At 38.4% G+C, this 16,946-nt stretch overlaps 1 protein-coding gene across 1 annotated transcript in view; it reads right to left on the bottom strand.

Annotated features, from left to right (window-relative positions):
• Positions 1-16,946, bottom strand: part of LOC123505166 (dynein beta chain, ciliary-like) — a 116,262-nt gene that overhangs the window by 64,802 nt on the left and 34,514 nt on the right. The window contains exons 19-31 of the mRNA XM_045256326.1: positions 5,681-5,890; positions 5,398-5,567; positions 5,018-5,240; positions 4,579-4,745; positions 4,135-4,300; positions 3,893-4,016; positions 3,601-3,776; positions 2,747-2,878; positions 2,322-2,435; positions 2,000-2,106; positions 1,351-1,468; positions 598-824; positions 114-255 (exon numbers count right to left, since the gene is read on the bottom strand). Of these exons, the coding sequence (XP_045112261.1) occupies positions 114-255; positions 598-824; positions 1,351-1,468; positions 2,000-2,106; positions 2,322-2,435; positions 2,747-2,878; positions 3,601-3,776; positions 3,893-4,016; positions 4,135-4,300; positions 4,579-4,745; positions 5,018-5,240; positions 5,398-5,567; positions 5,681-5,890 (2,076 nt within the window). The remainder of the gene's footprint in view (positions 1-113; positions 256-597; positions 825-1,350; positions 1,469-1,999; positions 2,107-2,321; positions 2,436-2,746; positions 2,879-3,600; positions 3,777-3,892; positions 4,017-4,134; positions 4,301-4,578; positions 4,746-5,017; positions 5,241-5,397; positions 5,568-5,680; positions 5,891-16,946) is intronic.

The raw sequence follows: 16,946 nt of genomic DNA, 5'->3' as shown, positions 1-16,946 counted from the left end.
TTGAATTTGCAGATGAATATACAAGCATGCTTGTGTTTTCAAATATGTATAAGTAAAAATGAAAAACAAAGACAACATTTATCAGTGGTTACAAAAGATCAATCAGTACATACAGGTCCAACACAGTTTGTGATGTTGGAGAATTCAACGTACTCGCCATCCTTGGCCTTCATCCCCACTGCTGCTGTGCCTTCACCTGACTCCTCTTCAGCAAACTTCAATCCAGCTATGCTGTCAAACAGCTTGGTGAGATGCCTGAGTAAAGAAATTAGAGGTAAGTTTGTATAAATGTGTGTACTTATACCCTATTATTTCTGATGTCTCCCCTTCATGAAAGATGTCAGCCTTGTACAAAGATGAAGTTTGAGTAAGCTCAGTTATAAGAGCCAGCATTTATGCAATATGAATATCTAGACACATTTCATCTAAAATGTGTCATCAGAGTTCTGAAGATATTGACATGAAAAGAGAACTCATAAATTTACAGATCAGAAATCCATCACTCCATCAACTCATCTCTAAGAGTAGAAACCAACCATCTTGGTCTCATTTGTCTGTCTTGCCCATGAAAGAAACTTATCTTCACCAGCAACTTGCCTTGTGACCTTCACTGGCTGATTCCCATTGGAAAGAATATCAAGAAGGTCAGCAGTTGAAACAAAGTAGAACCTTGGGAAGGCAAGTCTCTTTGTCTCCAAATACTCTGCCAAAGTTTTTTCACAAAGTGTTAATTCCGCCTGCAATGCTTCCAGTCTGGGGAACAGGCCAGTGCGATTGGTGGCTTTCAGCACGTGAGGGTTAGCAACCATCTCAGCTACCAGCTCCTGAAAAACAAATGTACATTTTTCTTCTTATTATTATTGTAAAGAATCTGCAGAAGCTCATTTCAGAACAGTGGAAGATCCTAACCACATGATAACAAAAGTATGTGGGAAGTATTAACTCTTTCCCCTAACCCATTCATCCATCTAACATTTACATGTTCTCTCACAACTCTCACTGGGCAACTTGTGGTCAGTCATCCAAGCACAGCATTACCAACTTTTAGCAGCTTTTCCTCAGGGCATTGAGTGTACACTTTTCTGCATTTCATCAAAACATTACAATATCTAAACACAATGTTGTCATATATTTCAGATATTGCTAGCATTTTTTATTCTTAGTCAACCTCCAGAATAAAGTCCCACATTTCCTTTCAATTCTGAGGTCCAAAATTTCCTAGGAGGCACTGTGTTCTCGGGTGGGCTGATTGTGAATCAAATGCAGAAAAGAGAATGTAGAAGGAAAATATTCCTCATGAACAAATTTTGTTTGTCTTCAAATACCCCGAACATTAGATATCTATCTTACTTTGAAGTCGATATCAATTTGATCAAATCTTGCAGAATCTTCTGGCAGCTGTCGGCGAATATCATCAGAACCGATAAATATTGATTCCAGGTGGCTCCACGTGCGCTGAACCTCAAACCTGCAGGCAGAACATAGTGTAAGGGTCTGACATGAACAAAGTAATAATAATAACTGCAAAGAGTTAACTGTTTCTCTCTCTCTCTCTCTCTCTCTCTCTCTCTCTCTCTCTCTCTCTCTCTCTCTCTCTCTTGTAATCAGTGCATAATGACAATCAAATATTTTTGAATACCCAGACAGGTCCACATTCCTACTAGGATGTTACCTGTCTGCCAGCCTTCCAATATGGAAGCAAGGATCCACACACACACTCCCATCATAAACAAACTAAGGAATATAGAGCACATTGTTTCCCTCCATCTTAGATATCATTCATTTCATATGTATGATTGTGAGATAGTATCCATTTTACTCAAAATATTTTTTTAGAGTTTTGTGTTAATTATTTTTCTTAGCATCTATTCTTAAGAGCCTCAATATGACCACAAAAACAAAGCAAAAAATTGACATAGGAAGAGTTACTGCTATTGCATAGATACATACTACAGAGTTAAGGAGAAGATAATCCTGCAACTTGCAACCTATCGCTTACCATAAAGTAATGACTTGATCCGCCACAGAGAGTTTGTTCTGCCACAGAGAAACTTCTTCCAAAAAGTGTTCAATGTATTTTGAAGTCATCAAGTTCTGTAGTTGGACCTGTGGGTGATATAGTAATGTAAAATTATCATCTTAATGTAAAATATACCCTACAGATCAATGATAATGGTCTTTTCACAAAATAAACCAGATCTTTAAGTTCTTCCTATTTTCTGCAACACCATCTATTTTTCATAATCAAGGCCACTAGTGTCAACCCCTGACATATACCAGATGTGCACAGCAGACATATGCAACAGTGCCTCTCTACACACCTGGTTTTCCTCAAGTGTTTCAATCATCTCTTCTGACATTCTAATAAGAGCAACTCCTGTTCTCGGGTGCTTGTCAATCAGGAACTCTAGGTTGGCCCATGTCAGCTCCAACTCCTGTTAAGCACATATTGAATATTCCAATTGTATGGGTATGTTATGCCACTATTTCAACATACATGTGTGCATAGTGCTGCAAAAATACAAGAGTACACTTAGGTATAGAAAGCTTTTAATTTACCACAATAACAAAATTTACATTTGTGCAAGGCTTAGATGAGTGATTTAGAATGTATGTACAGGTACATTAGAAAGGCCATTGTTTTAAAATATGTTAACATTTGTTAAATCTATCGTTTTACCAGTGGCTCAAATTTTATATCAATACATAATCTATACAGTGGTCTCCTCTACAAGCAAATACAAACCTTTATAATTTTTTCCATGGACATTTCCTTCACAGCCTTGTCAACAATATTTTTCACCTCATCCTCATATGTATGTAGGTTCAGTTGAAGGAGATCTGCCAGGGTGGTTTTGGGGTTGTCAACAAAGTTTGCCTGCAGGTATAAAAGTAATCTTAATCTCTCTCTCTCTCTCTCTCTCTCTCTCTCTCTCTCTCTCTCTCTCTCTCTCTCTCTCTCTCTCTCTCTCTTTCTCTCTCTCTCTCTCTCTGTCAGAGTAGAGCCATAATTATACAGCACTAAAGTTTTCATAAAGCATTTATCACACAACCCACATAACAATGAAATATCTTTGGTCAACTGTAATAGCAACCTTGTATAACATGTTTTGCTGTCAAGCCAAATGTTTTGAGAATGTGTACAAATGGTAAAAAGTGGGGATATATTCAACTTCTTTTATAAGAACGTTTAAAAATGTTAATATCCTCTTTCATTCACCCATCATCCTATTGCAACTTAAGAACATGATATAAGAATATAAAGAAATTATGGGAGTGATAAGAAGGCATCTGGGCTACATGTGGCACTCCCTGTATGTACTTACTACCTATTTCCACCTATCATCACAATCCATATATTAGTCTAATCTTATTTCTAGCTCCCATAAAACTCAGCAATAACAACCTGCTGACTCTGTCCATTCTATTCATCTGCCACTCTATCTTAGAACCAATTCCAACTTTTTTCAGGCTTTAACTCATTATTATTTTTTTCTATACTGAGAAATTTACTTTCATTATCCATGTTTTATCCAGTCCCCTCTTAACCTACAGCTCTCCAAGGAATGTAAACTTAAAAGTCTCAGTTTCTTTCCTTACCACAAATGACTTGGTTGAAGACTCAGATTTGGTTGCAATGAGAAGCTGGCCCCAGTGTCTTTCTCTTAGAGATGGGTTTTGTAGTTCTGCTACTGCTCGTAGTGAAGTGAGCATATTTTTGACTGTTGCATCCAGATTTATGTAAGCATCCCAGGAGCGCATCTCCTTATCCAAGGCTGAGTTGAAAAGACAAGTCAAAGATTAAATAAGTTTTGCAAAATACTAAACACATCAAATGTACTTTTACATAAAGACACACATAAGGTCTGAGGGGGCATTATCTACTGCTTACATCTTATGTCCTTAGCAAATTTTTTGCACTCAATGTCCATATTCTCAACATCAACTTCTCTCCATGGTGTTGTCTTCCAGTAGTCAACACATGCCCTCACAAGACAAATATGGTCCCACAATTGCTGAAAAAATAGAGAATGACATTTAAGACCTCATAATAAAAGCTACCTATCAAATAATTTAATTTCCTACTGTTACATTTACATGATTTCACAAGTTCTTTACATCAGTGTTGTTTACCTTTAGCATGCGAAGTTCCTTCCTACAAGCTTTCATGTACTTGAATTCTGGAATGACCACTTCAAACAAAACAGCAGAATCTTGCAACTGATGCATCTCTTCTTCCAAACGCTGTAGCCTCATGTTGACCCGCTCCAGCCTCCAGTATGGCAGCTCACAAGAGAAGCTGGATAAGAATAACACCAATTCTAATCTTCTGTATACTAAATTCTTCTTTCCTTATTTTAGTGTTAAGTTACATGTATTTCCTCATATTCAATCAATTAAGTTTTTAATTTTCTTTATCTACATATTCATATATATATTTAATCTTCTTATTTTTGACAGTGTGTGCCAAGGCAACCACATGTATCAACAGTGGTGCCTCTGTAGACTGCTTGCAAAAGTGTTGTCAAACATTATGATGCAACATCTTGAAGAACAAACATAAAGACATGAACTTACTTGAAAAAGGAATACTTCTTGAACTTTTCACGATAAACAGCTTGGCGTGTTTCAAATTTGATGCATTTTTTCCTGATTGCTGAGACTTCACTAGCTTTGAGTGGTGCTACATGCTGCCGGATCAAGTCACACTGCTTCTTCAGTGATTCCCACTGTTCTGGCAACTCCTGCAACAATCCATTTTTCTTTGTATAAAGAAATCAAAAATACACACACACACACACACACACTTACTATAAATGCATATTGCAAAGCAAAAATTACATGTATTCATGACTGTCATATTCTGTGATGCAGGTTAAAATGAGAAAGATAATGCTATTTCTTATATCCTATTTTGCTTTCACACTTATATTTTTCCAATTTATGGTTTTGTTTTATTTTGTTTTGTTTTCAGTATCCCTAAGATCTCTTCCTTCACTTCAGTGGTGAGCATCACCTGAAGCTTGAGATGCATTGTTTCGGGCAAGTCATCCCCGTATTGCTTGACGAGGGCAATGGTGGCCTTGAGCGGTTCAAACATGGCATCTGTAGAGTGAATCCTCTCACGCACACCAACAAGATGACCCATGATTGATACGAGTATGTCGTAGTCCCCGTTACCAAGGTCTTGTGCCACACCCACCTCAGCTTCCTTGATAAATTTGTCAAGCTCTGTAAGACTAAGACAAGAGAAAAGCAACAAGAAGGTAATGGTGCTCTCTACAAAGTACAAGTGTGTACAAGTATGTTGCATAATGTTCTATAATGACTTACTTGTACATGCATATATCAATGAGTAACTCGTATGAAAATTATTAACAGTTCACTTTTCTTTACCTATTTGTAACTTGGTTGATCAAATGTTGCTTATACATTCTTGCCCACTTTTTTGTGTTTTCCAGGAGACTGTGCTTGAAAGGCCGCACATCCAGGCGGAACCACTTGTCAAACAGCACAGTGGTTTCAATAGCCTCAAGTTCAGTGTACAAAGCCTCATATCGATCAATCTGAAATAAAAAATATAAGCAACAAAAATGTTGTATATGAATACTACTAATAAGAATAAAATTCATGTGATCAAACTTATTACAACAAGAGAAAACTAACACACAAATCTCACCTGATGCTTGAATTGTTGCAAGGAAGGCTGAGCATCACCTTCCCCTGAAGTAAGGAACTTTGCAAGGACATCTTGCCGACTATCTCTCCACAGAGCTTGATGCTGCAGGAACTGATCTCTGTGCTCAGCAATCTTGCCTGATGCAACTTGGAATCTTCCCACCAGTGCTTCCTTCAGCTCCACAACCTCATCATCCTTCTCCACACCCGGCTGAATAATATAAATATTATGTATAGGTGTGTGTGTGTAATTCACTGTTTGATCTGCTGCAGTCTCTGACGAGACAGCCAGACGTTACCCTACGGAACGAGCTCAGAGCTCATTATTACCGATCTTGGGATAGGTCTGAGACCAGGCACACATCACACACCAGGACAACAAGGTCACAACTCCTCGATTTACATCCCGTACCTAATCACTGTTAGGTGAACAGGGGCTACACGTGAAAGGAGACACACCCAAATATCTCCACCCGCCGGGAATCGAACCCGGCCCTCTGGCTTGTGAAGCCAGCGCTCTAACCACTGAGCTACCGGGCCGTGTATGTGTGTGTGTGTGTGTGTGTGTGTGTGTGTGTGTGTGTGTGTGTGTGTGTGTGTGTGTGTGTGTGTGTGTGTGTGTGTGTATTTACCTATTTGTGTATTACAGGGCCCGAGCTAAGCTCTCTGTGTCCTGTCTCCTTGTCCACTCCTGTCATATCTCTCTTTCATCTGATTGACACACACCGTGTCAACGACATCACTGCTCAGTTTATTCCACTAATCAATACTAGGATGCAGGAAACTGTATTTTCTCACATCATTTAGACAGATGTCTTTTATTAGTTTTTTTTTCCATGTCCCCGGAGATGATTACTTGTGGTCATCTTTATCAACTCTCTGTCCAATATGTCAATCTTGTTCACCAATTTATACATAGTTATCATGTCTCTTCTTGTTCTTCTCTCTTCTAATGTGGTCAGCCCCAGTTTCCTCAGTCTTTCCTCATAGTCTAACTTCCTGAGTCCTGGTACCATCCTTGTTGCCAGCCTCTGTACCCTTTCCACCTTCTTCACATTTTTCTTCATATGCGGTGACCAGACACAAGCTGCATATTCTAACTGGGGTCTTATTAAGGTACATAATATCTTCTTCATCATTCCTTCATCTAGGTAGTGGAATGCAAGGCCAATATTTTGAAGCATGTTATATGTTTTCCAAAAAATCTTGTTAATGTGTTTCTCCGGTGACAAAGTGTTTTGCACGGTTACTCCTAAGTCTTTCTCCTCATTGGTCTCTTTAATTTTCTCATCACCTAGCCTGTAATCCCTGTTTGGTCTGTATCTACTTCTTCCCATTTTCATAACATGGCTCTTCTCTATATTAAATTATATCTGCCACTCTTTACTCAACTCATATATTTTATCAAGATCTTCCTGTAACTTGTTACAATCTTTCACATTCTTTACTCTCCTCATAATTTTAGTATCGTCCGCAAACATGTTCATGTAACTGTCAATTCCTACTGGCATATCATTAACATAAAAACATGATGGGACCAAGCATTGACCCTTGTGGAACTCCACTGGTTACCTTCTTCCACTCGGACTTCCTTCCTCTCACACTGTTCTCATTTCTCTTCCCACTAAGTAATTTTCCATCCATTTTGCTAGTTTATCATTTACTCCTCCAATCTTCTTTAGTTTCCACATCAGTCTATTGCGTGGTACTTTATCAAAGGCCTTTCTTAAGTCCAGGTAGATAGCATCCACCCTCTATGTTGTAGTATGTCAGTCACTCTTGAATAAAAACATAATAAATTGGATACACATGATCTTCCTTTTCTGAAACCAAACTGCCTTTCACTCAGAATGTTTTCACTTTCTAGATACTCACTCCACTTAGCTTGAATTACTTCTTCACATACCTAGCACAATATACTAGTCAACGATATTGGTCTATAATTTAGCGGTTCCATTCTACTACCATTCTTATATATAGGCACAATGTCAGCTCTTTTCCACTTTTTCGGGACTATTCCTGTTCGTATGGAGATTTCCACAATATCATATACGGGTTCAACAATTGATCCTTACATTCTTTTAGCAACCTCCCAGATATGCCATCAGGCCCCATTGATTTATTAATATCCAAATTGCTTATAATTTTCCTTACATCTTCCTTCGTAACCATGATGTTTTGCATTTGCTTTATTTCCGTAGGCCTTTCTCCTATAAAATGCTCCTCCTTTGTAAACACTTTGCAAAAGTTGTCGTTCAAAATTTCAGCTATATCTCCAGCATCCTCATATACTTCTTCCCATTTTTACCTTTTCTATTGCCTCCCTTATATTTAGTTTTCCATTTATGAATTTGTAAAACATTTTGGGTCACTATCACAGTTTTCCACCACCCTCTGTTCATATTCCTTTGTGCTGTTCTCCTTACTTCAACATATCTTTTCCTTGCTGTTTTGTAAACTTCTCTTGATAATACATCACTGTTTTTCTTAAGTTTCTTTCATGCCTTTTCTTTGTTCTTTTTTGCTTCTTCACAATTTCTATTAAACCACTGTTTATTATTTAAAGTCTTCTTTCTATGATATGGCACAAACTTTTTCGCAGCAGAGTTATATAAATCCATAAATTTTTCATATTTCAATTGCATATCCCTTTCCTGGTATACCACGGACCAGTCAATTTCATTAAAGAACTCCCTTATATGGTTATAATTTGCCCTAATATAATTTAATTTTTCCTCCCTACGTTCCACAATCTTATTCGTGCTTAATTCCGTATCCAGCTCAAAGCTTAGGACATCATGATCATGTTCAATTTCCTCTTTTAGAGAGATGCCCCTGGTAAATACCAAATCCAACCTTGCTGCAACATCTTGTCCCCTGCACCTTGTTGGTGATCTCACCCACTGTGTCATCAAGTTATTTGTTGCTACATTTAACAATTCCTCTGCCCACTCACCACCGTTCACCACTTCGTAGTCCTCCCACACTATTTCTTTACAATTAAAGTCCCCGACTATCATCACTCTATCCTTTCTGATGAGTTCTTGCTTCATTCTGTCTAGAGTATTTCTCATCACCATTTGATACTGTTCATATTCCCAAGCACTGGTTCTGGGTGGTATGTATACTGTTATAATATTAATGTCCCTCTTACCATCTGTTATAAGCATACTTATCACTTCCTCATTTCTCTTATTATAGTTCACCTCCTTCACTATCAGATCTTCCTTAGTAAGAACCATTATACCACCACCTTTATTTTTTCTATCATTTCTCCATACTTTGTAGTGTTTTACAACAAACCAATCTAGCTTTATTTCGGGCCTTAGCTTTGTTTCCACCACACACACTATGTCCGGTTCATTATTTCTTAGGTAATCCATACATTCTAGCCTCTTAGACAGAAATCCATCCATATTCATGCAAGTCACTTGTATTCCATTCCTAGTCTCTTTCTTCCATGTAATGTCTATTCCGTCTGTTTTATCCACCACTTCTTTAGCCTCCCATTTCTCATCTTCCAAAAAAACTTGGTCTTTTCCTCCTCTGTTCTTTCGTCATTCCTCTCTCTCACTTCAGTTACAAGCTCTTTCATTTTCATTCGTTCATCCTGTGACATATTTCTTCTTATGTAAATTGTTTTGGTTTCCTCAGAGTCCTTAAGTTTCCAACCCCTCCTCAGCAAGGCATCAGCTGCCACCTGAGACTTTAATTTCAATTTTAATGGTCTATTCTTGCCTTCCTCTAAAGCTCCTAATCTCACACTTTCTTCTACCTCAGCATATAGGCCCTCTTCCTTTACTGAGATCTTATTCAGTAAAGACTTAATCCTGTCATTTTCCTTATCCCTCCTATCCTGCCAGTTCCTGTTAGTTTCCTCCCTCAATCCTGTTATGATCATGCATTTTTTCTTTTCAGCAATATCTCTCACCACATAATCATTTTCCTTTAGTGCCTTTACCATTTCACTCTGCGTAATCATTTTATTTTCCTCTTCCTGCTTTTTCACTATCTCCCTAAAGAACCTTTGTACCTCCTGATGTTCATGGTTCACTTCTTTCATCCTGGCATCAATTAGGTTAAGGCATTTCTCCTTCCTCAAGCCCCCTTCGGATATATTCTTCTCCATTTCTAGGAGTTTAGCCTTCATCTCTTCACATTGTTTCCTTAGTTGTTGGTTTTCTTTCTCCATTTCTACTTTTTCCCTCAATAGCTCTTTGTTCTCTATCGTTAACAAATAGATCTCTTTTTTGAAGGAATCGTTCTCCGCTATGACTCTATCCAGTTTTTCTTCTATGGATAAAATGTTTAGGAACTTACTTTCTAATGCCTGAATTCTTGCATCCATATCTAATTTCTCCAGTCTCTTGGAGTAATCACAAACCCTTCAAAGTCCCGGGCTTGTCATCAGCTGATTACGGCCAAAACAATCACCACCCACACTCTCCGCTCAGGGACCACTCTCCATATCCTGCTTGAAAATGGCCCACTTTCTACACTATGCGACAGTAGGATATTAATAGGACATTAACACAGAGATACCCGGGACCTGTAACACCATAGGTAGTTTCTCCTCTTCCCGTCCACAGCCGGAGACGAGCTGTCCTCACTCGGCGACAGCGAAGGTGTGTATGTGTGTGTGTATGTATTTACCTAATTGTATTTACCTAATTGTAACATACGGGAAAAGAGCTATGCTCGTACTGTCCCGTCTCCATATCTACTAATGTCCAGCTTTTTCTTAAAATCATGAATATTCCTTGCGTTGACCACTTCCACGTCTAAACTATTCCATGCTTCCACCCTTCTATGAGGGAAGCTATATTTTTTCACATCTCTCCTATAAGTGGCCATTTTTAGTTTTTTCCCATGCCCTCTCGACATTCTTTCATTCCACATACACAGATCTTCCCTATCCATTTTTCCATGCCAATCATCACTCTGTATATTGCTATCAGGTCTCCCTTTCTCTCTGTTTTCCAGGGTCGGAAGTTGCATTCTGTTCAGTCTGTCTTCATAAGTCAAATCTCTTAAGTCAGGCACCATTTTGTTGCAGCCCTCTGTACTTTCTCTAGTTTCCTTATGTGTTTCTTTAAGTTCGAGCCCACTGTATTGTTGCATATTCAAGCCTTGGTCTTATCATTGCAGTAATTATTTTCTTCATCATTTCTTCATCTAAATATACGAACGCCACTCTTATGTTCCTCAATAAGTTTAATACTTCTCCAATTATTTTGTTTATATGTCTCTCTGGCGATAGGTCATTGGTAATTGTCACCCCAAGGTCTTTTTCTCCATGACTGGTTTTATGTCTTCATTTCCTATCTTGTACATACTCCTGATTCTTCTTTCACTCTTGCCAAACTCTAATTTCTTGCATTTTGTCGTGTTGAACTCCATTTGCCATGTACAGCTCCATTTCCATATTCTGTCCAAGTCTTCCTGGAGTAGTTCGCAATCTTTGTCACATCTCACTTTTCTTAACAATTTTGCATCGTCTGCAAATAGGCTCACATAACTGGACACCCCATCCACCATGTCATTTATGTAGACTGCAAACATTACTGGTGCCAACACTGATCCCTGTGGAACTCCACTCTCCACCAAGCCCCATTCTGATGGTCTGTCCTTAATTATTGTTCTCATTTCTCTTCCTACCAAAAAGTCTTCCATCCATTTTAGTAAACTGCCATGCACTCCTCCTACCATTTCAAGTTTCCAGATCAGTCTCCGGTGTGGTACCTTATCAAAGGCCTTTTTTAAATCCAGATATATTCCATCAGCCCAACCATCTCTTTCCTGTATTACATCTATCACCCTCGAATAGTAACATATCAGGTTTGTCGTGCATGAACGCCCTTTTCTAAAACCAAATTGACACTCACAAAGTATGTCATTTTTCTCCAAGAAGTCTGTCCATCTATTCTTCACCACCCTCTCACACATCTTAGCTACCACACTTGTAAGTGACACTGGTCTATAGTTCAATGGGTCTCTCTTGTTACCTGATTTATAAATTGGGACAATGTTAGCTCTTTTCCAGTCTTGGGGCACTACACCTTCCCTTAATGAGGCATCAATTACTTCACAAACTTTTTCTGCCAGTTGCTCCCTGCATTCTCTTAAAATCCATCCTGATACCCCATTAGGTCCCACAGCTTTTCTCACTTCTAAACTCCCCATCATATTTTTGATCTCCTCCACAGTTACTTGAAACTCCTTCATAATCCCTTTCTGTTCCATTACCAGTGGTTTGTCAAAAGCAGTCTCCTTTGTGAATACCTTCTGAAAGCATCCATTCATAGCCTCTGCCATTTCTCTGGGATCCTCACTGCATACTCCATTTACTTCTAAACTTTCAATACTTTCTCTATTTTTGATGTTGTTGTTCACATGTCTGTAAAAAGCCTTGGTTGGTCTTTACATTTATCAATTATATCCTTTTCTTGTTTCTTTCTTTCTTCTCTTCTAATCAACACATATTCACTTCTTGCTGTTTTGTAATTTTCCCACTGCTTAATCCGTCTTTTCCTTCTCCACCTCTTCCATGCATCCTCTTTTCTTGTTCTAGCCTTTTCACATCTATCGTTAAACCAGTCCTGCTTTCCAACTTCTATGTTGTCTTATTGGTACAAATTTTTCTCACCTTCTTTGTATATTTTTATAAATTCCTTCCACTTTTCATTTGCTCCTTAGCACTCTTGAATTTCATCCAATTTGTCTCTTGAAAGAATTTCTTTAGGTTTCCAAAATCTGTCTTGGCATAATTCCATCTTCCCACTTTATATTCTTCATTTCTTCTAGATTTCTCTTCATCTATCACCTTGAACTCCAAAACTGCATGATCACTCTTTGCTAAAGGGCACTCCACCCTCATCTCCTCAATGACCATTGGCTCTGTACTAAAGACCAAGTCCAGTCTTGACGATGCTCCTCTCCTCCAAACCTAGTATCTTCTTTGACCCACTGAGTTAACACATTTTCCATTGCCAGTGTCAATAGTGTATTTCCCATGTTGTCTCTGATCCTTCCATTGACCAGTCCTCCCAACACACCTCTTTACAATTAAAATCTCCCATCATTATAGTTCGTTCACAGCCACCCAACATTTCTTCCAGACATGTTCCTGTATCACTTATCATTTCTTCATATTCCTGTACTGACCATGCATTTGTCTTAGGTGGTACGTACACCACTATGTAGTGCCTCTTTTTCCTTCATTAGTTTCTGCTCTGATCTTTAGCACTTCTGCCTTTCCCATACCTTCTTTCACTTGATCCACCTTTATATCTTTTTAACCAGCAACATCACTCCTCCTCCCATCTTACCTACTCTATTTCTTTTCCAAACATTATATTTCCTTCTCCAACCATCATCAGGTCTTCTCCTCTCTCAGTTTTGTTTCAGTAAGACCCACAATATCTGGGTTCTTGTCCTCAAGTAATCGTTGAGTTCTAAAATCCCGATATCACTCCATTTATGTTGGAATACATTACATTCCGCTCATACGTAAGTTTCTTTAGTCCTTTCTTGCTGTACTTTTCTGGGTTATGAACCACTTCCTCAGTCTCATATCCAAGATTCTCCAGAAAAACTCTTTCTTCTCCTCTTCTGTCCTCTCTTCATTTTTTTCAAAGCCTCCTTTCTCAACTCATTTAACATTTCTCTTCCTTTTCACCGAGATCTCTTCTCAACCAAATCTTCCTTGTTGTTTCCTGCTGGGCTAGCCTCCATGACTTCTCCACCAATTCATCTACATCCTTTTGTGACTTAAGTTTGATTCTTATTGGCCTCATACCTTCTCCTGTGAACTTTCCAATTCTATGGAAGTCCTCTATTTCTTGTACTAGGTCTTTTCCTCCTCCTGCACCACATTAATGATATTATTTATCACCTTTTTATGTTTTTCTCTCTCCATTTTACTCGGTGTCTTATCCTCCTCCACACCAAATATCACCACACATCTCTTTTTGTCTACAGTTTCCCTCACCAATGTCTCATTTGACTTAATAACCTTCACCACTTTCTCAGCAATCTTCTCTTCTATGATCTGTTGATCTATAATTTCAGCAAGGCCCAAAGTTTTCTCCCCAGACTCTTTGATTTCCTTTTCCAGACTTGCAACTTTGTAATTTACCTCCTTTCTTTCCACTTCCTGACTTTTTTCCATTCAGCCTGCTTCTCCATCACTTTTCCTAAAGATTCTCCACATTTGTCGCAATTCACTTTAATTAACTTAACTTCCTCTTACAGTACTGCATTTTCTTTCTTCATATCGGCACTCTTTCATTACATTGTCATAACTCGTTTCCAGGCCCCATACTTTTCAAACAGTTTTTCAATTTTACCTTCCAACTCCAGAATTTTCTTCACATAAACGCTCTTCTCCATTATTCCTTGAAATCCTGTGAAGTCTGATTCATCCTTCGAGTTCACGGCCACCATGTTGCGCAGATGTAAACAAACTTCAGCTGATGGCTCAAACGCAGGCTACAGTTTATATTCACCTTCCCTGGACATTATTTTGCTAATCAACAGTTAACATAACTATATGGAGACGGGACAAACATTACCAGCTCCTTTCCCACCTTGGTTACTCTTAGGCAATGGCAACTGTAGAATTAGAGATGATTGCTCTGGAGCTCAGCGACCACATCTGCCATGTGTGTGTGTGTGTGTGTGTGTGTGTGTGTGTGTGTGTGTATTTACCTATTTGTATTTACCTATTTGTGATTACAGGGCCCGAGCTGTAGCTCTCTATGTCCTGTCTCTTTGTCCACACTTGTCCAATTTTTCCTTCATTTGACTGACACTCGCCGCACACATCACATCTACACTCAGTTTGTTCCATGCATCAATGCTCCGATACGGGAAGCTATACTTCTTGATGTCGTTTGTGCAGGAGTCCTTCAGTATTTTCTTAAGGTGTCCTCTTAGGTAATTACTGAATGCCATCATGATCAGGTTCTCCCTATCCAATATGTTCACTCCATGTACTATATTGAACATTATTATCATATCCCCTCTGACTCTTCTTTCTTCCAACATGCTTAATTCCAGCCTATTTAACCTCTCCTCATATGGTACCTCCTTAAAGTCTGGTATCATTCTTGTTGCTAACCTCTGTACTCTTTCCAGTTTATTGACATGTTTCTTCATGTATGGTGACCAAATTACTGATGCATGTTCCAACTGTGGCCTAATCAGGGTGGTCAATATTTTCTTTATCATGTTCCCGTCCAGGTAATTAAATGCCCATCCTATACTTTGGTGCATGCTGTACGTTTTTCCAAATATTCTTTTAACGTGCTTTTCTGGAGACAGATTACTCTGTACAGTCACTCCCAAGTCTTTTTCTTCACTGACTTCAATTACAGTCTCCTCCCAAGCTGGTAGTCTTTATATGGTCTATATTTACTTCTACCCATTCTCATTACACAGCTTTTGTTGGTATTGAATTCCATTTGCCACGTCTTGCTCCATTCATATATTTTGTCCATGTCCAAGTCCTTCTGCAGTATATTACAGTCATGCATATTCCTCACTGTCCTCATAATCTTTGCATCATCTGCAAACATATTCATATAACTTTTCACTCCCTCTGGCATGTCATTTATATAGATCAGGAACATGATGGGACCAAGCACCGAACCTTGGGGAACTCCACTGGTTACCTTCCTCCACTCTGACTTCACTCCCTTCACTACCGTCCTCATTTCTCTACCTGTCAAATAATTTCTCATCCACTCCGTCAGATTTCCCCTTATTCCTCCGATACTACTTAACTTCCACATCAATCTGTTATGTGGTACTTTTATCAAATGTTTTTTTTAAGTCTAGGTATACACAATCAACCCATCCATCCCTCTCTTGTCAAATATCCACCACTCTTGAGTAGAAACATAGCAAATTTGATACACACAATTTCCCTTTTCTAAAGCCAAACTGTTTCTCACTTAGTATTTCTTTGTTTCCCAGGAACTCACACCACTTGCTTTTGATCACTTCTTCACATATCTTACACATAATGATGGTCAAAGAAACAGGTCTATAATTCAATGGGTCCATGCGACATCCACTTTTGTAAATTGGTACTACATTTGCCCTTTTCCATTCTACTGGCACCTGTCCCGTGTTGATAGATGTTCTTGTTAAATCTAAAATTGGATCTAGCAACTGCTCTTGACATTCTTATAACACTCTTCCAGACACACCATCTGGTCCCATTGCCTTGTTAACATCTAATTGACTCAAAACTTTTGCAATGTCACTCTTTGTTACTATAATTTCTTGCATCCATCTTGTCACAGGTAACATCCGTCGATTGAATTGTGTTTTTTCTGTGAATACTTTGCAGAAATTCTCATTTAATTTTTCAACAATGACACTTGTATCTTCATATATATAATCTCCAACTTTTAATTTATCAACTGTTTCTTTTTTCTGTAATTCACCATTAATGAATTTATAAAACATTTTGGGATCACTTTCACAATTCTCCACTATTCTCTGTTCAAATTCTTGTTGTGCCCTTCTTCTCACTTGAATATATTTATTTCTTGCATTCCTATATGCTTCTCTCTCCACTTCCTCATTATTTCTCTTGTATTTTTCCCATGCCTTTTCCTTCTCCCTTTTTGCCTTGTCACAGGTTTTGTTAAACCAATGATCTCCCTTTAAGATTTTCTTAGTATATTTTGGCACAAAGTTCTCTGCGGCCTCACTATATATTTCCATAAATTTTTCATATTTTAACTGCATGTTTGTTTCCTGGTACATTTCAGACCAATCCACATTTCAAAAGAAATTTCTCAACTCCATATATCTTCACTTAGCATAATTTAGGCATTCCTCCTTGTATCCAACTTCATTATCTTTGCTGAACCCCACCTTTACCTCAAATTTCAATAATTCATGATCACTCTTCCCCAAAGGACACTCATGCTCAATCTCATTTTCTAGATTTACTCCCTTTGAGAATATCAAGTCCAGTCTCAACGGGGCATCACCCCTCTTTCCCCTTGTTGGATGCCTCACCCACTGTCATCAAATTTCCCACCGCATAATTTAATAGCTGCTCACCCCATTCTCCACCATTCCCCATTTCAAATTCTTCCCAATTGATGTCTTTACAGTTGAAATCTCCCACTATAATGATTTTTGCTTTCTTTGCAGCTTCATTTTTCATTCTTTCCAATGTGCTTTCCACCATGCTATTATACTGATCATTTGACCATGCACTTGTTTTTGGTGGTACATACACAGTT

This window comes from Portunus trituberculatus, chromosome 17 (genome assembly GCF_017591435.1).
Source record: "Portunus trituberculatus isolate SZX2019 chromosome 17, ASM1759143v1, whole genome shotgun sequence".
NCBI classification, from domain to species: Eukaryota; Metazoa; Arthropoda; class Malacostraca; order Decapoda; family Portunidae; genus Portunus; species Portunus trituberculatus.
This window is presented reverse-complemented; position numbering and strand designations above follow the sequence as displayed.